Source organism: Hetaerina americana, unplaced genomic scaffold, assembly GCF_022747635.1.
Source record: "Hetaerina americana unplaced genomic scaffold, ioHetAmer1.1.p SCAF_23, whole genome shotgun sequence".
Lineage (NCBI taxonomy): Eukaryota > Metazoa > Arthropoda > Insecta > Odonata > Calopterygidae > Hetaerina > Hetaerina americana.
In genome coordinates this window covers 6,943,508-6,966,595 of record NW_027286797.1, presented here as the reverse complement: position 1 = coordinate 6,966,595, position 23,088 = coordinate 6,943,508, and the positions used below count along the sequence as shown (strand labels likewise).

The 23,088-nt window shown below is 43.8% G+C and overlaps 1 protein-coding gene across 1 annotated transcript in view; it reads left to right on the top strand.

Annotated features, from left to right (window-relative positions):
- Nucleotides 1-23,088, top strand: part of LOC139689389 (long-chain-fatty-acid--CoA ligase 5) — a 184,537-nt gene that overhangs the window by 36,489 nt on the left and 124,960 nt on the right. Inside the window, exon 2 of the mRNA XM_071586482.1 lies at nucleotides 15,134-15,282. Coding sequence (XP_071442583.1) covers nucleotides 15,134-15,282 — 149 coding nt within the window. The remainder of the gene's footprint in view (nucleotides 1-15,133; nucleotides 15,283-23,088) is intronic.

Genomic DNA, 23,088 nt, shown 5'->3' with positions numbered 1-23,088 from the left:
ATTTCACCATGGCAGTCGTCTCGGAAAATTTGATGAGTTGGTAAAATATGTTTGTCGTCCCGCCTATGGTTCTTGATCTATTCACTCCCCTCACAACAATGAATTGCCATTTCTTGGGAGTTTTCTGATTCTACTCGCATTCGTAAAGATTGAACACCACCTGATATCTCGTTTTAGCTTGTAAACACTATAATATGGATGGGCTCATCACTTTGAGAGGATGCCCGAACACATCGGTCGAATTAAAGATGGAATCTATCATAAAATATTTTTTTGGTCATATAGGTTGCATTTCAAAAGTAATACTGTTTTTAAAGTAATTTATTGAACATATTTGCACAAACACTTGAAATTCTTCAAAGTACTGTCCCTGAGCCTCGACACACTTTTTTCAGCGACTCTGCCATGACCGGTACGCACCCTGGAAGGCGTCTTCGGGAACCTCTCGCAAGGTCTTCGTCACGGCTGATTGGATCTCTTCTATGGACGAAAAAAGGGTTCCTTTATGGGCTGCCTTTATCCGAGGGAATAGAACGAAGTCTGCGAGGGCGACGTCAGGAATACAGGGGGTTGGGGCAGCGTTGGCACCTGGTGTTTGGGCAGGAACTCGCGGACTCGTAACGTCTCCTCGCGCGAACTAACTCCTTGTGGGCTACTCCTTTACTGTCGCAAAAATATGAGCACAGTTTTCACTCTTGATTTGCTCATTCTTGCCTTTTTGGGCTTATGGGACTGGTCGGTGTGCCACTCAGAGCTTTGGCGTTTTGTTTCTGGTTGTATTGAAAAACCCAGGTTTCATCACCAGTGATAACGTTGCCCAAATAAGCAGGATCATTTTCAATACGTTGCAAAAGTTCACTTGAAATTTCCGCTCGGTTGGTCTTTCGTGACATGGTCGGCGCGCCGTAGTTTACAATAACTGAAGTCCTGTCAGCTTGGAGAGTTCTGAGATCGATTTTTTGGCCAAGCTTAGCGTCTTCTCCACCCACTGCAAGTGCTTTGATCCAACTGCAATCAATAGAAGTGGCGCGGAAAATTTAATTGCATTACTTTTGGAACTCACCCTATATTCTATAAGATTTGACTTAAGTACTTAAAATTTATTTAAAAAAATAAAACATATTGTCAATTTTGATGAATAAAGAATAAATATATGCTCAGGAGCGCATAAAACATTTTTAAAATCTTTGGCGGGATTAAAAAATTCGTTGTATTAAACCACGAACGAAAACTTGCGTTACATAAAGTCACACATTTTTACGCTCTTCCTGAGTCAGCCAAGCTTTTCTCATCCCTCAAGTTTACGTAACTGGGCCACTCCCCTTATATACCTGAGATAAAAGCTGAGTGTATGACTGGTATGAATGTATTTATCTCATTTTACCAACTTCATGGCGTATTTTATATTCAATGATAGTTCATATTTAGTAATCCTTGTTTTAATCAGCAATGAAACAGTTTTTTACAAGGTTTTCCAGCAGCAATTCTATAGTGGTATCTCCTGAAAAGTACCGAAACGTTTACCTACTCTTTCGTATTTCTTCTGAAAAAACAGCCATTTTTCAGTGCACGGTTGCAATTGTAAGCCTATTACATTTATAATTTTCCATTCCTTTGTTACTGTTCTGAAAAATAAGCGTAGATTTGATATTTAGTGGGTTTTAGTACGGTGGGTAGAGAACAGGGTTACCGACCTGAAGGACCAGGTTCAATTCCGTGAGAGATCTCAGCGCCTACCCAAGCTGCGTGATTTTACGGCCACCAGATCATTCTGAGAAGTACCACTGGGAAAGGAACCGGCTCGCCTACCCTTGGCTACAGGGTGAGCTCTACCCATTAAACAAACAACGAGTTGTTTACTGTGTTTTTGCTATTAGATCAGTAATGGTAGATAGTCGAGAGAAACGGAGTGTTTATCGCACTTGACCTCTCACACCTAACTTCATCCCTCCACTCGATTCGTCGACACACACTGCCGCGCCAGTAGGTTCGGAATGCATGCGACAGAGGGCGTATCCGTCCGTATCGTTGGTCGCGAGCGCTGACCATCCGCAGATTGAATGTCATATCCATCATTCGGCCGGAGGGCTCCTTCAAAACAATCCCTCGTGCTGCTCGAGCACTGCGTTATCGCGTTCCTTCACTCTTTGCCCTGTCCGTCATCCATCTCCCCCTCTTGATACCCTTGACCCCGTTCAACCCCCCCCCCCCGCCACTCCCCAACTTCACTCTCTCCCCGCCCTTCCCTTCCTCCGCATTGACCACTCCTCCCCCCTCTATCATTGGGGGGGCATCTCTCTCTGCCCTTCCTTCCCGAACCGACTCCCATGGAATCTTCAACCTATTTGACCGTGCGAGCCCTCGGAAGGCCATTGGCGGGCGATCAGCCACCAGATACGTCCCGCCTCAACAGGGATTTTGTTGCGAGGCACGGCAAGGGAGAGTGCAACTATTCCTATCCATGCCGATAATAAATTAAAGCGAGGAGTTGAGGTTATTTGCAGAGAAGACGAGGGAACCGGGATGGTGCGGTGGTGAAAGTAGTCTTTCCATCCCTAGGGCCTGGATTCGATTCCCTGAGGTGGCAGGATTTTTCAGTGATATTCCGATCTATACTTGGGGTGCTACGAAAAGAACACACTGAATGATTACGTCGTCCGTCGGATGGGGTGTTAACTTATGGACACCTCTGTTTCTTTAATTAATAATAGAAAAAATAAATTTAATTAAAAATTGGTTTATGATGGCGCTGGATTTAACCGTAATCCATTTCCTGAATATCCCACTCCTTCCAAATCACCCGATGAACAACAATCGACGCCCAACGTAGCCTAGAATGAAAAGGCCTGCACGTGCTATTAAAACCATGTCGGCCCAAAAAAAGATGCAGGCGTATGGATGAGAGATAATGGCGAGAATAAATTGCCGAAGGAGAGGAGTAGGTTTGTGAATTTTGTGGAGGTGTGATGAGTAATTAACTAAGGAATAAATGAATACTTTTAAATTTAACGGGCAACCCTATATTAATTTTTTTCATTGGTACTTGCGTAAATAACATTATGCATAACAAAAATTCAATTCCGCGTCTTGACTGTTGCAGAAAACGTTGCTGTAACCCCAAAATCACATAATATTTCGAGGCCCGCGTGGCTAATATGATATTTGTTCTTTTTTTAGTCAAATCTTAGGTTTCTGCTCTAATTTCTCAAGGTAATCCACTAACCACTGTAGAGGTGGTCCAAGTAAAGGGGCTGTGCTCCCATTAAGGAGTTCACAACTTCGATAACTTTCCTCCTCCCTCCTCGGACTCTTGAGAATACAAATGCAAGGTCCCACGCATTTTCTTCTAGAGCTCCAGGGTCAGTCGGGCACGTACTGGTGACCCAGAGGAAGGCAGCGTCAGCCCATCATGCGCCAAACACCTGGAGACATCGATATCTTATCCGAGACTGGGTGCACTACGTAGTGCCAGCCGATTCACTTTCTCGTGTAATGCACTGCGCATGGGCCAGGAACTACACGGGGATCGAGATGGTGCGGGGGCTAACGTACTGGCTTCCCACCCAGAGGGTCCGGGTTCAAATCCCGGCGGTGTTGAATATTTTTCAGTGTTTTCAGTGGTATCTCGATCCCTACTCGAGGTGCTTTGTGGAGGGCACTTTGAGTGAGTAAGCCGTCCGTCGGATGGGACGTTAAGCTGCGGACCCCTTGGCGCCTTTCGTAAAGAGTAGGATAATGCCGACGCCGGGTTTCTCTCCACCCTTCATCTTTTCCTGTCCATCCCCTATGGCGCAAATAACCTCAGCTGTCGGTCGCCTCCCCTAAATACTACTACTACTTGCAGCTACACTGTTGCAGATGCTTAACCTATTTCTACATCACTCTTGCACACTGGAAGCTTAAGTAGTCGTGACTACTTAAGACTCCAATAGACGCTGAAAGCCATTGGTGGAGGGCGCCCAGTGAGGAAAGGCCATTCGTGGGTGAAGGAGTTAACTTCGGATATGAGCCGAATACGAAAGTAGTAAACAAACGCCTCGATATTTTTAAACAAATCATCCGTAAAAGACACCTCCGATACTCTCGAACTTCTGTTACTAGTCGATGACTTTCTCCATATTCCCGTAGCATTTGAGGCGTTTTGCAGTCAGGAGCAACCAAGGGACAGTATATAGTTCTTGGAATAGCCTTAGTGGGAAAAGAGCTCTGATGGAAAGGGCTTGGCCCTCGCTGCTCATTAGCCCGAGACCACCGTCATTGACTGAGGCAGGTAAAGTGTCTCATTTAACTCAATCATTTCCCTCAGACCAAACAATGCGTGCAGTCTACGGATGACTGATGGAGGTATTGAGTGGAGTACTTGCCACGGCTTGGGAATAGTAAACTTACTGATTACCATAACCCAGCCCTTAGGAATAAGGATGTGACTTCCGGTCGCCCAACTACGTAGTGTGCCTTCTACGTTGTCGAATTGAGTGATATGTTCTACCTGAGTCGTTTCGTTATTGGTGAGCAGCACCACGAGGAATTTCATTTCGGTGTTGGTCCAGCGTAAACCTGGATGTTCGTCAGGCCCGCCCACCTGCCTGCCCACCATCGAGTACTTATAACGGAATTTAAAATCTCACCAAATAACTTAGAGCAATCATCAGAGCACGATATTACTTTGGCAAAATCATCTTTTTTACACTGAAGTGTTGACGCCATCGGAATAGGTGCTTGCTTCCAGCCTTCGGTTGGCGTCTTTAGAAAGTAGAACGCCATTCATATTAATATTTGAAGAAAGGTTTTTATTGATATGGAATTTAGCTGCCCAGGGAGCGGGCAGCCTTTTCTTATCCCCTCGATAAATTAGTAAAAGACTACAATTGAATTCTCCCCTCACGTCATGCATGTCTGTAGAGTTGTTTTCATAGTTCGATCATGCCAGTGAAAGTACTTCCGAAACCCATTTTTTCATTAGTGCATGTAAATATGGGCGTTTCACTCGACCAAAGGCTTGCTATCAAAGGATGGCTAGCGGTGCATTCTGGCTGTTCTTCCAGCGTATGATATCGCGCAAAAGTGAAATAAAATCGAAAATTAACCCTCGTAGAATGTAATAACTTTGCTCTTAAGACGAGGGATTCAATCACCCGAGACAATTTTACAGTTAGGGCTTTGGCGCTGATCTTATAATCAATATTCGTAATTGAAAGTGTTCTCCAAATTTTTATGCTCAAGGGATATCCGCCCGCCACACGCCCTTGCGGCGGCTTGCAGGGTATTATGTAGATGCAATACCTGTTTACCCTTGGTCGTCAAAGATTGCAGCGAACACGGCTTTGCTGCGCGGCAGACGACCATTCTTGGAAGCCTAAAGTGCCCCATCTGTGAGGGGTTCCTCAACTCCCTCAGAGGTGTACGTACAATTCAGCAGTGAGACAAAGTAATGGCTTCTAATGCTGCCGAGAAGTGCTGCAGTGGGGTGCTAAGGGATTCTATTTTCCACTCTTTTGAAGGCCGAAGATCTCTTAAAACGCTTGCGTGCAATGGAGCATGTGACCGTCATCGCAATTGAAAAGTAGCAAAATCAGGGTGGAGGTATTCATTTAAAGTTGAATGGTTTGAATGGTTCAGGTAATTCCATGCCATTGCAGCCTGGTTAGTGACCTCGACCGGTCGGCGTCGAAGTGCGCACCAAGGGAGATGGTCAGCGGCAGAAACATCGGAGGCTGTCAGCACATCCCATCATGGTGATGACATGACCTTTCCTGCTCGATTTCGTTCTTTCGCTCTGTTCATTATTTTCTTTCCGGTCTAGTTCATTGTTCAAAAAGGTTGACACATTATTTCCTTCCCTCTTAATAGATTCCCATTTCTCTGTTGCGTCCACGTCTTCAGTTTCCATTCCAGTCATCAATGTCTTCCAAGGAGACATCAAAATCATTCCTCTCGAGGCTCGCTTCGTCCAACCGCCGGTATGGCGGGGAAGAGTTCAGCCTTCCACTTGCATAAGCACGTTTTGTGATGATCCGTGGAGGACTCGAGGAGAGGAATAATCTCCTTCGACGGCAACGCAAAATTTGATAGAGCATTCATTGGAACCCGTGATTCCGAAAGTGGATTGGGATTATAGGGAAAATTAGAAGTCGTCGATCTGCTAGATTATTTGCCATTGGCTGCGGAAGCATAACCAACGGTGGGCCCAGTAGGACGTGAAACTGATGACGCATGATGCTCGCGGGCAATTTCATTTGCTCAGTTAACGCCGAGTGTTAAATATGGGTCAGCCGTGAGACGAGCCCCTAATCGTAGAATGGTTGGAGAGGTGGGCGACGAGGACGATGATTAATTCGAACCCAACCCATTAAACTGTTCGATAGGCGCTCCCCGGATTCATCCCGGCGAGGAATAGAGATGGGGGCGTGGGGAAGGAGGTACGCCTTCCCTCCCCTCCACAGGCCATTGCCGCTCACGGCCGGCGACGGCCTTGGATTACGGATTACTCTACCCCAGGAAAGGACGGGACAGCCTTAAAACAAGAACCAATGCCCACCTCGACTTGAAAACAGAAAGAAAGCGTATTCAAATGACCAATAATGATGTCAGAAAAAGGCGCCGAAATAAAATGCATGGGGAAAATGACAAGATGAAAGGAAATAGTCAAAGATGGAACGATCTCACCCAAAAAAATGCGAAAATCTCTCGAAGGGCGCCAGAGGGCCGCAAAGAGAAGGAGTGGAGTAAAAAGACTGGACTGCGGCTCGTGTGTGTGTGTGTGTGTGTGTGTGTATGAGATCTAGACCGAGTTTAATTATTAGGGGCACAAATTAAAATTTCTATGATACAAAAAGGAAAGTAATTTGTGATGAAACTAAATAATAATAATAAACGTTGTTCAGAAAATTCACTGAGTATCCATGAAAGAATATTACTTTCCTTTGCCAATTTTAGTGATATTTCTGTTGTTATACCGAAGAAGAGAAATGAATTACATCAAGCTATTTTTTTTAAATATTCACTCGTGTCTGGAATAAATTGAGGATAAACTGAATGAATAGGGGATGAACTCGAAACCCGTCCATTCCCCTGACTGCATAGCAGGCATGCTGCGTGAAGAATAGTGAATCGGGATGCTCATTGTCAGACACGGGGTGTAAGAATACTGCCCATTATCGTCCATTCTTTTTACACAGTAAAAACCAGTTAGCACCTCGAAGGTTGTTTTGATGGGCGAGGGTAGAATTCACCCAATACTCAGCCCAACGGCGTGTGGAATTCACCGATCAGGGTAAGGGGGCCGGCTCCTTTTCCTGCGCCGCTTGTGGTCTTCCTAAAATATCTGGTACGCAAATGTTCACAGCTGTAACGAAGCTGAGGGTGTCTAGAGGTATTACCCAGTATTGAATGCAATCCCTCCGGTCATTAGCCCCTCGCAGCAACCAGTTTCACTTAAACTTGTGCCCCAGGGACAACCGTCGCTTTAAGAAAATCTGACCATTAAAGGAACACTAACACACTCCTAGAGCGATGCAAAAACTGAAAGAAGCGGAACTTGCCTGAAGCGGAATTTTGTTTGAGACTTCCCCACGAAGTTTAACATTCGTCTGACTTTCAAAACTATAATAGGGATCTCATACTTCATCTCGATGGCTCCGGTCGATTCTCTTCTGTAGCAATGCAATTTGCCTTTTGGTATCAAAAGGCATCAGCCTAGATGTTTCAAGACTGCTGAGGGTCGCTGATATGGTAAACGCCCTGCATAAAGGGAAAGTGACTTGTGCCTAGTTTCTATCTCTCCACCCCGTCTCCACCAGCGCTCCACCCACGCGCCACTTTCTTAAATGACACAACCCTTACACGGGACTTGCGTAATTACTCTATCTACTTCTGGCATAAAATTATTTATGAATCAGCATAAATAGCTGTAGTAATTTGTTAATAGAGCCTTTCCACAAACCCTAAACTTCATACATATTTACATATTTCAATCCACACAATTAATACATATAATCAATTCTTAGCCACCATTGGCTGGTAATCGCATAGTAACTAATGCTGAAAGAGTCCCATCAGCCTCCTTACGAAGAAGTTCATCAGATGTAATCGGTGTGGCGCCTATGGTCACGAATACAAAGCAGCTGTGCAGCAAGACTTTTGCTCCATTCATTCCAGCATACAAGAATATAATAATCGGGGATTGCCGCTGTTCGGTACCAAAGTCATCGTTTAAAATCCGCGTCGTGAGGCTTCGTAAGACTGAGTCATAAGACATAAGGATGAAGAAGAAGAAATAGACTCTCGGGCAAACATATTGGTATAAATGATCGTTAAACGAGACCGCAGTTCGCTGACAGCAGTAAGTCAAGGGTGGGAAATGTAATACTTGGCTTCGAAAATTAGAACTCTCTCCGCGGCTGCTACTCAGATTATTAAAATTACGAACGCTCCATGTTGTGGACACTGTCGCCATTCCGAGTAGCATATTAAATGGTAATAGTGACGAGGGTCGACAATAATTAAGTATTCCGTGGTTTCGATTATTTTTAAAATGGCCTCCACTTCTCATGCTTTACATCACCTATGAAGTCCTGCCGGCGAAAGTCCTCATCCTTAGCCCAAATCACAAATTGAGAATTTCGCATTCTCTCATTGGACGGCTCGTGATTTTAGAGTCAGTGGCGCAAACCTCCATTAAGTGGCATTAATCCGGTCGCCTCTCCCCACGTCGCATTCGGATGACGCACGGCGAGCGAAATACTTCGCCGTTCCGCCGTTAGGGGGGGCGCTGGGGTGAGCATCGCGTAAGTACCCGCTTGGCCGCCAGTCACTTCCCGGTGAATTGTTTTGCGCCTTTGAGGAATTGACGACCACGATTATGGCTACTGAAGAGGGATTCCGCAACAAAGAGGATATATTTTGTCCACACCAGCAGCCCACAGAGAGACTCGTGAGATCCCGAGAAAGTCACAGTGAAGAGCTCGTGCACCAAACCATCCATCGCTCTAGAGCAGAACTCCATGCATGAAGAATAATTCTAGCCACGATTTGACGGTGAAGAAGGTGCTAAGACGCTGCCCACCATTGCAACATGAAATTTACTCTTTCAAGTATATTACCCGTAGTGTGGGGACCTCCAAAGGAATATTCCAAGATTCACACGACGAAAACAGTTAGAGTTATGGTTCAATAGGTTCAGTATTTACATTTCACCCTGCGTGGCCTCCGTATGAGATGATTTCTCGGCAGAGTTTTTTGCTGTAGCTGACATGTAAAAAAATTGCGTTGAATGGTTTACCCATTGTAATCCATAGATGGAAATTCTATCTATTTGCAACTGGAAATGATTTTTTAGTTGTTGCTAAATTCGCAGGAATTACGAGCTGTAGCACAATAAGATTGTTTATCTCAGGAAACATGTTCCTATTATGATATGAAAATCACTTGGAAGGCCGTCCAACATCTTCAACGCTCTTTGGTTTTGACTTTGATTGGGCCTGGGAATATAGGTGCTTCCGTGGTCATTTCCGAAAAATAATTTTATATTCTCATATGAAGTATCTTGCGTGACAATTACGTTACATTCGTCTTCACAAAGGGACGAGAGGAGCATAACTTCAAGGGTTTGAGCTTTCTGCCCGCCAAAATCACTATTGTATTTTATCATGGTCGATGTCCAAAAATTACCTTTACTTAAAATTTTACTTTTTTCTACAAAACATCGTCCTTATTTTTTATACCTAGAATGTTGGATTTGTCAACTAACCCTTTTGCTCGCGCAGTTATTTTCTTTTCGAGATTTTTAAAAGGCTTTCATTCCTTCTCCCGTATTCTTTTTTACTTATTTATGGTGATCTTTTCCTCCGGACCGTCAGCATTATCCTGTGCAGCGTCGTAATTTTCACCCTTCGAATTGAAGTACATGTAACTTCAAGGCACTTTTTTTTGTTTCTATCAGAGCAATATAAAATTTCTTCTGACCTTTTTCTAGTATTATCTACAAACATTTCAAAATTTCCGCGCATTGAGAAAAAAATCTTCCGATATCCCTTAAAGCCTCCAATGTGGTACGTGATGCCTGATGTGTGATGAGATCACTCCAATACCTAAGTAAGTTTTTCGGCCGGCATAAATACGGCATCGGACAAGCTTTCGAAAGTATTTTTGACTCTTACAGAACGGCGACTGAAGGCCTAGTGTTTCGCTCTCAGCTAGTTTGCTGCCACAAGGATTCCGAGGAACGTTTTCAATGCCGAAGTAATGCAGCCATCTAAGTATACCACTTGTGAGAGGCGTACTTGAAGACACCCATCCCGAAAAACCACATTATGACAATGGTGTATACAATGCAAAGAAACTGCAAGTGGTTTCCTCTCATATTCAGCCCCTTTGCGGTGACGTTAATAAATTTAATATTTGTATCCATCGTAATACTTGTACTGTCCCGCAAATGCGCAATTTTCAGGTTAAAACCCCGTAATATATTAACAATGACACATTCAATGCTATAAAAAATGAAGTCCTTTCAGAAATGGACTCCTTTCACGTTTTCGAGAATTAAAAAAAAACATCATTGCCAACTACGCAAACAAAAAATTACGTCTGTCATTTTTCCCCAAAATTTGTGAATTATGCCACTGCTGTAATTCGATTGATGAATATAATCTGTTTTAAGAAAGAAATAGACACTCACAGTTCTGAGCATTTCATTTTGTTCCTCAAACTCATTTAGGACGGCATTCTTCTCCGCAAATCCCTCTATCGACTCGTCTTCAGCTTGTTGTTGGGAAAGTCCATTGAAATGTCCGCTCTACATCTATATTCACCCATACACGTGTGCATATTTATATATGCATTCCGATAAAATGTCTGCATTGCGTCCGTAGATACAAAACCAAACGGGCTTTCACATGCTCACTCACAAAGAATGCTGAAGGCTGCTCATCGAAAGAGACGAAGAACAAAAGCGGTTAACATAATTTATGATTACCCCCACAAACTTTTGACTTGGTAAGTGTTCGGATTGCGTGGCAGCATCATGAAGTACTCTTGCCTTCTGGCTACTCCTGGCTGGCGTCCTTCATGCCCTTCTATCCGAAGTCTTATCTTTCGAACTTCTGAACCTCTAATGTCATTTAAGCTTATCTATTAGCTTTCTGCTTGACCTTGCCCTAGCTCCTTCCTTCATCTCTTATTGTCCTCACTTCCCCCACTCCCTCCACCGCCTCTTTTAATATGCTTTTATGGCTAACAAACCACTTATTTGTCCTTATTCTTATTATTATTATTATTATTATTAATACCTCTAACCAAAGGACACCTCAAATGACCGTTGGAAATATAGTGTGTGGCAGGGAGCAAACAGTATGCTTTGGCAACCGCGACGGGATTTAATCCGACTCCTCGGAAATGGATATTTCATTGTAATTTCTGTAAGTTGCTCTTAACTCTCGACAAATAGATAAACACATTTTGTAGGTTCCATACACCTTAATAAGTTAATTGCACGTTGTTTGGGTCTGATTTATTGTGCATTGGACCCAAATGTTTGTAGTACAATACGTAGGTGTTTTCTCAAACCTCTATAATCAGACTTTTCACCAGGCAAAGATACCTTGTATTTGTATTCGTCGAAGACTTCCATCAACCGGAAATTAATTGGGACAGCTATTGCGTAGGGAATCAAGCAAAAATTCGCGCTTTCTGTCAATAAGTTCCGAACATATTGGCTAAATTCTCGTTGGAACGAAAACTCAGCTTGCCGATACAAGATAGCAGTATATTCGACATTTCCAACTGATTCCCGGAGATGATTGCATGTTTGGGCATAACTGAGAGCGTTAGCGATCACAAAGATATACGAGTGGGTATTTAGTTTGTGAAAGTGAAAAAGAAAAAGTGTTAAGTACATCTTTTCAATAAAGGAAGCCAGAAAGGGCTTCGGGAGCAGTTAAAGCTCTGACCTTCAAGCATTCAAGTTTTGAAACTCGCAGCGCTGACACAGAGCACACTTGATAAAAAGGCATTGATAGTGTGCGTGGCAGGATACAAGAGTTAATTCCAAACGAATTTTAACGGTTTAAGAAAATAACTCAATCGTCTAGCAGAGAGCGAGTTTCCTATGTAGTTTAGTGGCTAGGATACCTAGATTTCACCCAGGAGACTCGGATTCGATTCCCGGCATGGGAACGTTTTGCCGGCCCCGGTTACGGCGAGGTAACGTCCTCGTCTGCCTACCCAGTGGTCGAGGGTTCGATTTCTGCCTAGGTTGGTTTTTCTCCGTCCAGGGTTTGGCTTTTGTAATTGTTTCCGTTGTTATATTATTTTAAAATTCCGATGTAAAGGCCAAAGTGCTTTTTTCGAATTAATGTGAAGTCAATGAAATAGATGAATAAAGAATCGTCCGAGTGAGGATTAGGGGACAAAGAAAGATACACTTATGTTTGAAAAACAGTGAAAGAGGTAATGTGGAAAATCTAACGAAGGCGTCAAAAGGTAATTTTGTATAATTTCGAACAAAACCGGAAATGATTATGTAAAAGGCCTTACGTACATAAAGCAAGACTTCATGCAAATATTTGTTTAATCACTGAAAATAATTTTTATCTTACGTCAGGGAAATACAAGGGAGGGGTCAAACTGTACAATTTTCAACACAGAAAACGGTGAAAATATTACAGACATTAAAGAGGTCAGATTGATAAAATTTTCTTTCGAAACATCTGCATAGAAATATTTTTGCACAAGTTGACGTGCCACACGCACCTCGAGAGCTAATGAGCGACATATTATTGTTCCAGTAAGGAATAGAAAAAGAGTTAAAATGAACTATAAAAGCAAATGAAATCCTGGGTCAGGAAGAAATACCCACTAGAATGCCGATGAATTTGCGCTGGACATTGCCGCTTATTTAGAAACAATATTTTATAAGTAGATAGGAGGTTCAGCAAATCCCGACTGTAAGGTAGCTAACATAACTAATTTCCACATAAGCGATGATAAGGCATAACCCTAGTATTTAAAAACTGATTTTTTAGCATCGATATCCTGCAAAATCTTAGTAATTTTGAAATGTAATGGGCATATAATTGTTAGATATATGTACCTGTAAGATAGCTTATCTGCAAAGGAGAAACACACTGCCTCAATCGGCTTGAGCTTATGAAGAGCAGATCATGTAACACCACCGAGTCTTCTTAATTATGATATCCTGAAATCGGGGGACGGGGTTATCCAAATGGATATTATATTTTTAAATTTCAAAAAAGCCGTCGGCAATGTTTATCTCGAGTAATTGTTGGAAAAATCAAGGCATTCGCGAGTAAGTGACTAACTGACTGAGGGACTTCTTTAAGTGTAAATAAAATGTATTTGCATGGGATACCTGCTCTTCTTGGTGTGCATTAACCTAACCAAAACTCCCACTTGAGCAGTAATTTTAGATTATTCGCAGTGTGTACAGTAATTTATAGAGTAAGAAGAACATCGGCGGATAGCGTGCTGTTCTTCAACGGTTTAGACCATGTATCGCAGTGGTGTAAATAATAAATGAATAGAATATTAGTTAATCATCAATGAGAAAATTTTCTGCTTTAAAGTTTCGGAATAAAATAATATATAATTGAGACATAAAATATACAATAGACGGGGTCTAGTAAAGCATTTCAGTGCATGTGAAATACTTGAAAGTTACACTGACGTAAAAAAAATTCCAGAGGTAAGAACCTAAGAAGAATATACGGATCAGCCTTTAAGCATTTTAGGGGGCAGTAGTAGTTTGGGGGGAGGCGACCGAAAGCTGAGGTCATTTGCGCCATAGCGGATGGACAGGTAAGAATGGCAGGTGGAGAGAAACCCGGCGTCGGTATTAGCCTACTCTTAACGAAAGGCGCCAAGGGGTCCACAGCTTAACGTCCCATCCGACGGACGGCGTACTCACTCAAAGTGCCCTCCACAAAGCACCTCGAGTAGGGATCGAGATACCACTGAAAACACAGAAAAATATTCCATACCGCCGGGATTCGAACCCGGACCCTCTGGGTGGGAAGCTAGTACGATAACCCCCGCACCATCTTGAACCCTACATTTTGGGGTTTCATTGGACGAGTTGTATAGACATGCACTGAAAAATTGAGAAAGGTGTTCCTTCGCTTTAGATAGACCACACTCAGAATACACTGCAAGTGCCTGGGATCCATGGGAGACGAATTTAACTGAAGAATTTAATATGAATCAGATGGAAACCGCTTTGTTTGTTAAACATGGGTATGCTGGAGGAAGCGGCCTTGGAGCCCGGGAAGAGAGTGGGCAAGACTTCGACTTTTAGAAAGGTACATGACACTTGGAGTTCTCTTTCGACACGGAGGGGACTATGGCGGCACCAATTACGTTTATTGGTATATTCGGCAAACGGGATAAAATGAATTATAAAGATACGGTCGCAGGCTGATTCAAAGACTCGTTTTTTCTACGTACGATACGCAATGCGTAACAAAATTGAACCTTTTGAGGCCAAAAAAGTTAAAGAAAATTGAATACTAGAATTTTATGAACTCCTTCGACGGAACGACAACAGTTTGATGTATATAACCAGACTTTTAATATAGGCAGTCTTCAAGAGAATGTTAAAGGTTATGGTCTGGCATATTATTATCATTATCATATGAACCTCGTTGCAATTAGGAAATTGTCCTGGTGGCAACGGTCAAGTTTGGTCAACAGTTACTCTTACAATGCACGTACATATACACACAAGAAGAACAGATATGCGACAAAATGCTCTTATATAAAATGACACTTTAAGATAACGTGAATGGCTGGTGCCCTGACAACACCAGCCGTACGACCTTGCGCTGACTTTTGCAGTATATTACAGATGTAGAAGAGGTCAATTCTTTAATTAAATCATATGTTTATTATGATGCGAAGTGTGCATTCCAAGGAACCGATCTAAAAACCCTTTCAACTACTCCGGGATCTCCGCCCTACCTGCCTTCGTCTCTGACTGCATGACCAGACGGACGGGTCACCTGATTTTTGTCCCTACGATGGCGCTCTACATTGCGATTGCTCGTGTCCAATTGACCGTAATTTATCCTAAGCCGTATGTAGCCCGTTTATGTAACCCGTTTTCCTTCTCCTTTTCTTTCAGTGGAGGAGGTTGACAACTACATGGCGTACGTGGCGGCCGGGGCCGTGGCCCTGACCGGCATAGCTGCAGCCTCCGTGTACTACGCCACAAACCGTCCAGTGCCCGAGAAGCCCCTCGTGGATCTAGACTGCCAGGCACTCCTCCTTCCGGTACTACCCCTTTCACCCTTCCCTTCGCCCCAATCGCCAGGGTACCACCACCGAGTGCGAGAGACGCCACCGAGTGCGAGAGACGCCACCGCCTCTCCCTCTCCCTGGCGGGCTCTCGTCTCTCGCTGTGCCGAGACTCCTCGTTGACCATCCTGCCCCGTTGATTCCACCTCAAGGGCATAGGGCAAACGCCAACCTCATTCCTACTTATCACCGTGTCTGAAGCCGGATGCAATTCGAACTCCCTGCATTTTTACCGTTCAATGCACTTCAATGGAGTGTGGCAGGGTTTGCTGGAGCATCACTCATGGGGATAAAGTCGTTTTATCACGCTGGAGTATAAGTAATCATTTTTTCCGGTATTAGCTCTTGTGTTTGCACGTATGGTGTTCCCCATTTCGATCATAGTTGAATTCGACCAAGCCAAGAGCAAGGTCAGGCAAAAAATGACCCTCTTGGGGTGATGCGTGGTAAAAAGGATCTATTCTTCCTAGAGTTTGTTTAGCATGTGGGAATTCTCAAGAGGGTGAATTCATCCTTGGGATCACTTTATGCAGCAGTCGATGCCTGTGCGATGGCCAGCGGGATTTCCCAAATAAATGTAAGACCAACTCCATGTTGAAATCGAACACTACGGAGCAATTCAGGGTGGTGTTGCGAGGCAGAGGAGAGCACCAGATTAAATATTCTGCCCTCCCAACTGGGTGCGCCAAGGCAGAGAAAAATCATCATTGCGTTCCATCAAATCACGTCTAAAATGGTTATTTTAGCAGTAAAGGGTTCTTTTCCGAAATTTAACGCAATGACCGAGTCGAATAATTCTGGGAATATAAATCGGTAAAATATGAAGATATGAAGACATCGTCGGAGGGACGTCGGAAACTGGTCGAGGTTGCCGTGGAGGTTGATGGAAAGAGAACGGAAGGAAGCAATTACGGATTATTTTACCTGATGGCGCAGGGAATATTGATGAACTACCCGACGAGTGGAATCGATTGACTGATCCGTGTGCACAGTAAGCGACCCCTCATTTGTCGAGCACATTTCATCCGGTCGCATCGGGTTTCCTTGAAGTGGGAATATTGTCGATACATCATTCAATATGTATGATGTGCCCGCTCTCTGGGAGGTGGAGTCGCTGGAAAAACGGATTCGGGAGAATATAATAGCGTGAAAGAATGGCTGCTTCATTCGTGAGGCAGCAAGGATGAGACTCCGGAATTGAGAAAAGGTGCGCGCCTTGCTGAAAGAAATAAACCTCCTGGTCAACGCGAACTGTTTCTTTAACAGGTGTGCTTTTTCTCCGAAATGACGCGGAATTCGATGCGACAGAGAACGGCGTACAGTGTATTTTAAAGATCAACGTTTTTACCTATGTTTGTTCACTTCACAAAAAAGTGCCGAACGCCTAAAATTATTTTTATACTTTCTTAACAGTTAGTACGTCAATCAGAGATTTGCTTTCGGTGGACTCAGAGAGCCAATTACATATAGGCTTATTTCTGAGCCTATTTTGATACACTCAGAGAGCCTATTATGCTGTGACATTCTTTTAAGAGTTGCTTTTCCATTGGTAATTTGTTTTAGAAATTTCTAAACATTCTCAAACTTAACATAACTTTTATTAACCATTTTCTAACAGTTAACCATTTAAAATCCCCACGTGCGCTCTTTTGATTCCTTCCAGCATGCGGATCCTATTTCCTTCTCAGTCATTTGTGGGTGCATGAACAGGTTAGCAGGCATAGCTGTCGCCAACGTTTGCGGCGTAAAACAGCGCGGAGGGGAGAGTGGATGGAGTAGGGGAAGTGTTAGAAGAGGGACTGAAGGTGAGGCTTGGAGAGGGGAGCCAACATATTTTTTGAGAGAAAAGCGACACGCCTACGAGACTAGTCGGCAAATGGGTGAATTTCATCTTTTTCTGCGCTCATTTGTGTGAATAGTTTACATTATCACCCGTGCGGTCAGAATCGGACGCCGGGTGATGGTGCATCATGCAATATCTCGAAGTATTTGGGCTGGCAACAGTTTGACAGGATTCGCGAGAGGCCCCTCCACGCCGAGGAACCCTCCTCCCCCATTGCGACTGTTTTGAATGTTCTGATGTCAAAGTCTCGTACTTGTCCACTGCATGGCGCCACGGGTCACGGAAATACCCAAATCCTTCACAATATGATGAATAGTCTGATTTACTCTCTAGAGACAATTTTCAGCGATTTCTAAGACGCCAGTTAATCTTCTTTATGATCGTTTAGTCGCTAGCCATTTTGTGCGAACATTATGGGCCGCCCAGTTCACGTTATGTATTAGTTACAATAGACATTGAAGACTTGTTCAATGTGAGTTTAGCTACTTAATCCTGATTGTAGAAGGTAGTTTTAGGTGTGGCTACATGGAATGGCTTCGTCGCTGGTAATACGGTAACTTCGTTTTCCTTCATAAAAATGCTGTAGGCAAGACCTAGATTTTGCAGTTTCTCGACATCTTACTGAAGATATAAAAGAACAAAGAAACCAATCCTAGTGCGTTTATAACTAATTTATTACAAAAGTACGATGTTGTGTTATTATTTCAGGTATGATTATATTTATCTAAAATATCTCACATTTTCATAGTTATAGTGCAAGGTACCTGGGATACGTAATATCTCGGGAGAAACTGTTAATATAAAAAAATTGCGAAAATAATAATATCGGCAGGATTGACCCTCACTTGGTGGAATGTACGAATATTGAGCATTATTATTTCTGCATCCAATTCCATCAAAAACCTTAATTTCACAAAAAAATATTGTTATCTTCAGGCTACTCATTAAATATTCCCGTTGGTTATTAGATTGGGTTGTTGAGATGAATTGGTGGGTTAAGGACACACTTAGGCGAAGAGGGGGCTTACGCGGAGGTAGAAGGTGAAGAGCTTACACGGAGCGGAGAGAGAGATTGGTGTTTATTAACATTCAATGTGTTTCAAAATAGACAGACTTCCATGAATCCAGGTAGTTTTCTCTTTTAGTCCTTCTCATCCCGCTAAAATTTCTGTTGTCCCCATCTAGAAGGAGACCAGACAACGCGCCCGATTAGATGGTGAACGTGGGAGGGTAGGGGTGTGTGTGAGGTATATGGCTGGGGTATACGAGTGGAGTATGTAGATAAGGGCGTGAGATCTTAGTATCTAGTATTAGGCATGGGATCTTTCTTGCCCTCCATGCTGGAAACCAGTGACCCTTGGAGAACGATTTCCTAGATTTTTCTCCACATGCACCCCAGATGACGCTAGTTTTAAAAGAATAACTCTGCTCCAATATCCCTTCATTCTGAATACTGAAATTGCTCAAGAATCAATTCCGCATTGAAATGTATTCAGAAGTGAGTTCAATAAATATTCAATGCATAAACTTCAAATACGCAGAATACGTAAATGAGGCACATACACGCATGCTGGCTCAAGGAGAGTAAAGGAGCATGCTGAGGAGATAGAATAACAAAAGATGAAATTATCGTTAGGGTTGAAGTTGATCCACATTCGCACCATATGCATGTCAGAATGAGATCGTTGCTCCAAACCCTGCTCGCCAAAACTCCCTTTGAAGCTCAAGTACTCGGAAGAAACCGTCTCGCGGATGAGCCATGAACCCTTACTACGTCATGTATGACTCAGAGGGGACGCCCCCCCCCCCCCCCCCGCCTTCGGAGCTTTTTGATTTACGACGATTGACCAATTTCTGGAAGGGTCAACGAAAACACTCTCGTCCCGGGCGTTGGATGCGAGCGTGCAAGCCTGCAGCCACAGCGCCGTCTGGAGCGGGAAAGCGCCGTAAATTGGGAGCGGGTGCGGGGTGTGAGACTGGGCACGGGGGGAGGAGGGAGGGGGGGAGTCGTCGAGGTCGCGCATGCGCACCGAGTCCAATCGGACGCCCCGGTCGTGGGGGATGCGGCAGGGCGACGCGGATTCCCACGACGCAGTCTCACTTTCAACGAGGAGCTCCCGAGGCACGAGACGCGGGCAAGGATTCCGCGACGGAGGGAGCCTCCTGCCCTCTCTCGTTTGTCCTTCAGCGGCGGAAGGGCTCGCATGCACTGCGCCTCCGTTTGCCTTACTTGTTCCTCTATGCTCCGCATGTGAATGCATGATCCTCGCATGCTCTCCACACCCAGGGCAAAGCGGCGAGCAGTGAGCCCTAGTCTAGGCGCACGAAGCATACCAAGGAAATTATTTCTCGAGAAAAAACACATAAAAGCCGTCGAATAATACCTTTCGGAATGATTTACTCACGAGCTAAATTATTTTGCACGGGATATATGTATTGGTCACCACCAAAATCTCCGCTCGCCGATTCACATCACTTGAGAATTGATGGCGTCGAAGTTCAAGGTATTATATTCTCTCGGCTGGTGATGGACATAGGGTTTGCCCCGTTTAGTCAACGGAAATGAGCGCATCAGTGGTGCAAACGTCATCTTGATGAGAAATTAGGTCGGTCACCTACCGATTTCGTCAAACGACAACATCTGCTCTACCAAAACCGCCAACTTGTCTCGATTCCATCTCGGTAGTTTTTTTTCGCTCTTCCGTCGAGAAACTAACTATCAATCTTCCCAAAGCTCAAGTCAAGATCCATTGACGCTCAAAGACCCGCTCTCTCGACGTCCACGGTGGCGCTGCAACCCGGGAGAGCGGAACGGACATCCGGCGCGGAGATCGACACGGATCGGAAATAATTTCCGCCGAGAGCGTAAGCGGGGGCTGGGGGCTGCGCGGCCGGCCGGCACAAAGCGCGTGCCTTCCAGGGGGAAAGGTGGGTGGGTGGATGAAAAAAGAGGGAGGGAGGGCTAGAGATGTCGCGGGGAGGGACGGGAGGGTGGAAATGGTCACGAGGGTGCTAAAATTGGCTCCCCCATGCCTTGGTGATATGGGCCCGCGTCCAAGACAGACCCGACTACTTAAACGAGGGTAGGCATGGGCTATTGAGTAATGGCCCTAGATGGTCAATGGCTCCCCCTCACCCTTTTAATGGTGTAAACCCTCCTTCTCCTCCTCATCCCCCCTCAGTGGTCCCCCTACAGAGGGCCGTCCATACATTTCTTAAGCTCTCCTAGGAAGCAATCTAAGGGAATATACCGAAATACCGAGTCGAAAAAATTTATTTATTGGGCAATTCGCCGAAAAACGCGATGAAAGATTTGGGAAAAATGCCACTCAACTCTATAGTGTCCTTCGGCGCGATTCAAATATACTAATAAATGATTGCCGATCTCATGGGGTTGGAATTAATACCGACGAGCGGCCAAGTTGTTAGAAATGGAAATAGAAATCGCCTCCACGTAGGAGTGCAAAGTTAGTGCATGTGTCCTAACATGCTCGAAAGAACATGAGGAAGTTCGGTTGGAAAAATATTCCCGGATGCATCTACTTTCATTAAGATTTAGGGATGGCATCGTCAATTGGGAATCCCGATACCACGCCCCTAGGCCCTGGTCGCATGGCAAGAGCTGCACACGAGGAATGAGTTAGGGAACGTGATCGAAGATCCGAAGGATTTACCAATGTTTATGTCTAGTACCAAATGGGGTCGAAGGCGGCTTGTAAATTAGCGCACGACTAATTAGACTTTCGTTCAGCTCGTTATTCCAAGGGCTTGGTCTACTTATCTTTTTTCTTTGACTCCTAGTCATTCTTCTGCTTCACATTTAACTGCCGCACTCGAGTTGAGCTGCTGCACCACCACAGGCTGAGATCTCTCGAGTGCCTTCAGATTGTCGCTTCAAGGTTCCCCATCTCCCGTCGAATGCAGGCCGTCAAGTTGGCTCCACTCGCAAGATAACAACTTGATTCACTCGCTCCATTTTGAGCTCTTCATTATAACGATTTCCTTGCAGGTTGTCAGTGTGCCTCTTGCTGCGGTGGCGGCGGGAATCGCCAACAGTGACCCGTTTGGTGTGCGACTCTATTGTGAATAGGAACATTCTGAAGATGTCCAGATCTCCAATCGACATTTTCCATTTTGTCCTTCACTCATTTCCAGACATTTAATCGTTTTTTGGGAGGTAGATGCTTTATTACAGGCAGTAAATGTCGCAAGTTAGGGAATTGTATTCATTCGTATGCATACACAGCTGTGATAATGCGTATATAATATATATATATAGCAAATGTCATGCGTTCTAGTAATTTTGATTCCGTATGAATACGAAAGCTTATCGTCATAATTCGGCTTAAGCTGATTTGAATTTTACTAGCCATCAGTGGCATTCTATTCTTTGAGTTTCGGGAGCCATCAAATGATGAGATAAATTACCACTAACTCTGTCGCCATTGAAATAATGGATAGTTTGACCTGGAAATAAATACTTTGTTTTACCTCCCTATCGAGTCGTAAAATCGATCTATATTTCCTTCACCATCCCTGTGATATTGAAGAAAACAGAGAAATATGGATAAGTATTATTAATATTATTACACTATCATGCCAGGAAAAGACTCGTTTGGCTAGGGAGAAAAGCAGCGTGGTAATAATTTGACATGTCGCATTGCGACGTAATTCCCATCAATGGATGGAACATTCGGCGGTTGGCAAGAAAGTGGATTTTCACGATCGCCTCCCACCCCTCGCATCACCCGTTATTTGAAGTCGACCCACAAAGATATTTCATCGTTTGCTCAACCTCCTTAAGGCCTAAAATATTCCTTCCCACGCCCCTTCCTTTGCACGCATTTGCGGACGGGGTGACCCAATGCTGTGACGGCTGAATGCGACTTACCGGCCTCCTCCATGGTTGAGAATGCGTCGAGAATACCGCTTCGTGAGGACCTCGCAACGTCTCCTCCTCCGATCGGTCCCCGCTGGAGATTACTCCGGGGTGCCGTCAGAGTGCCTTTTTAGTCAACATATTAAAATTCTGAAGTCTCTGGAATGTTTGAACAATATTCCTTGTGATGATCACCCCTGGACAAGAATCGGTGCGTGTGTTCCAACTTTTGTTTCTCTGTCCCTGCACATGGGTCACACGTGAGGCGATCGCCGAGTTCGTATGGATTACAAAGGGAAACCAGGGCCGTTCCATGGATCCCTTTCCCATCAGGCCAGGTGTGCGCCTCTCGCTATACGTGTTGTATATGTTAAGTGTGTTTAGGATAAGCAAAGTTAATGAATAAATGTGACACTGATTGATTTTTCCACAAAATAGGTAACACTTACATAACTTAGAACAACATTGGATCATTAGACTAAAAAGAATTTGAGTATCATTAAAATGAGCAATCAACATTATGTAAGTAGTGTGCGTCTATGCCAGTCAACAAGAAAAAAATAACAAGAACAAGCAAGTAAAAACACAGCGATTACATTATAACTTCCGTTGTGACCTCACCGAAATAATTAGGAGCAACATGTATGGTGGCAATGGAAGGAAGTTATCTACGCAAGAATTGCTGATATGCTATTATTTATTATAAAATGTGTTATCGTCTTATAGAAATTGTAAATGATTGATTTGACAAATATTAGGATATAGAAAGCTTCCACTTAATGAAAGTGTAACACCACCAAAAGGACATATTTATATGTACGTATATGTGTATCAAATAATCAAATTAACTTTCATAGAGATATTCATAAAAACATTGACTAAAAGTCATATTTATAAAAATAAAATAACTTAATGATGGATATCATTTGAGATATTTCATAAACTCTACTGTTAACTATTCATCCAAATTAAAAGATATAAACTAATGCTCATCCGGAAAAGATGTTTTGTTGCCCCATTTTTGAATAATTAATTTCTTAAAAGAAGAGTTTTCTTCGGC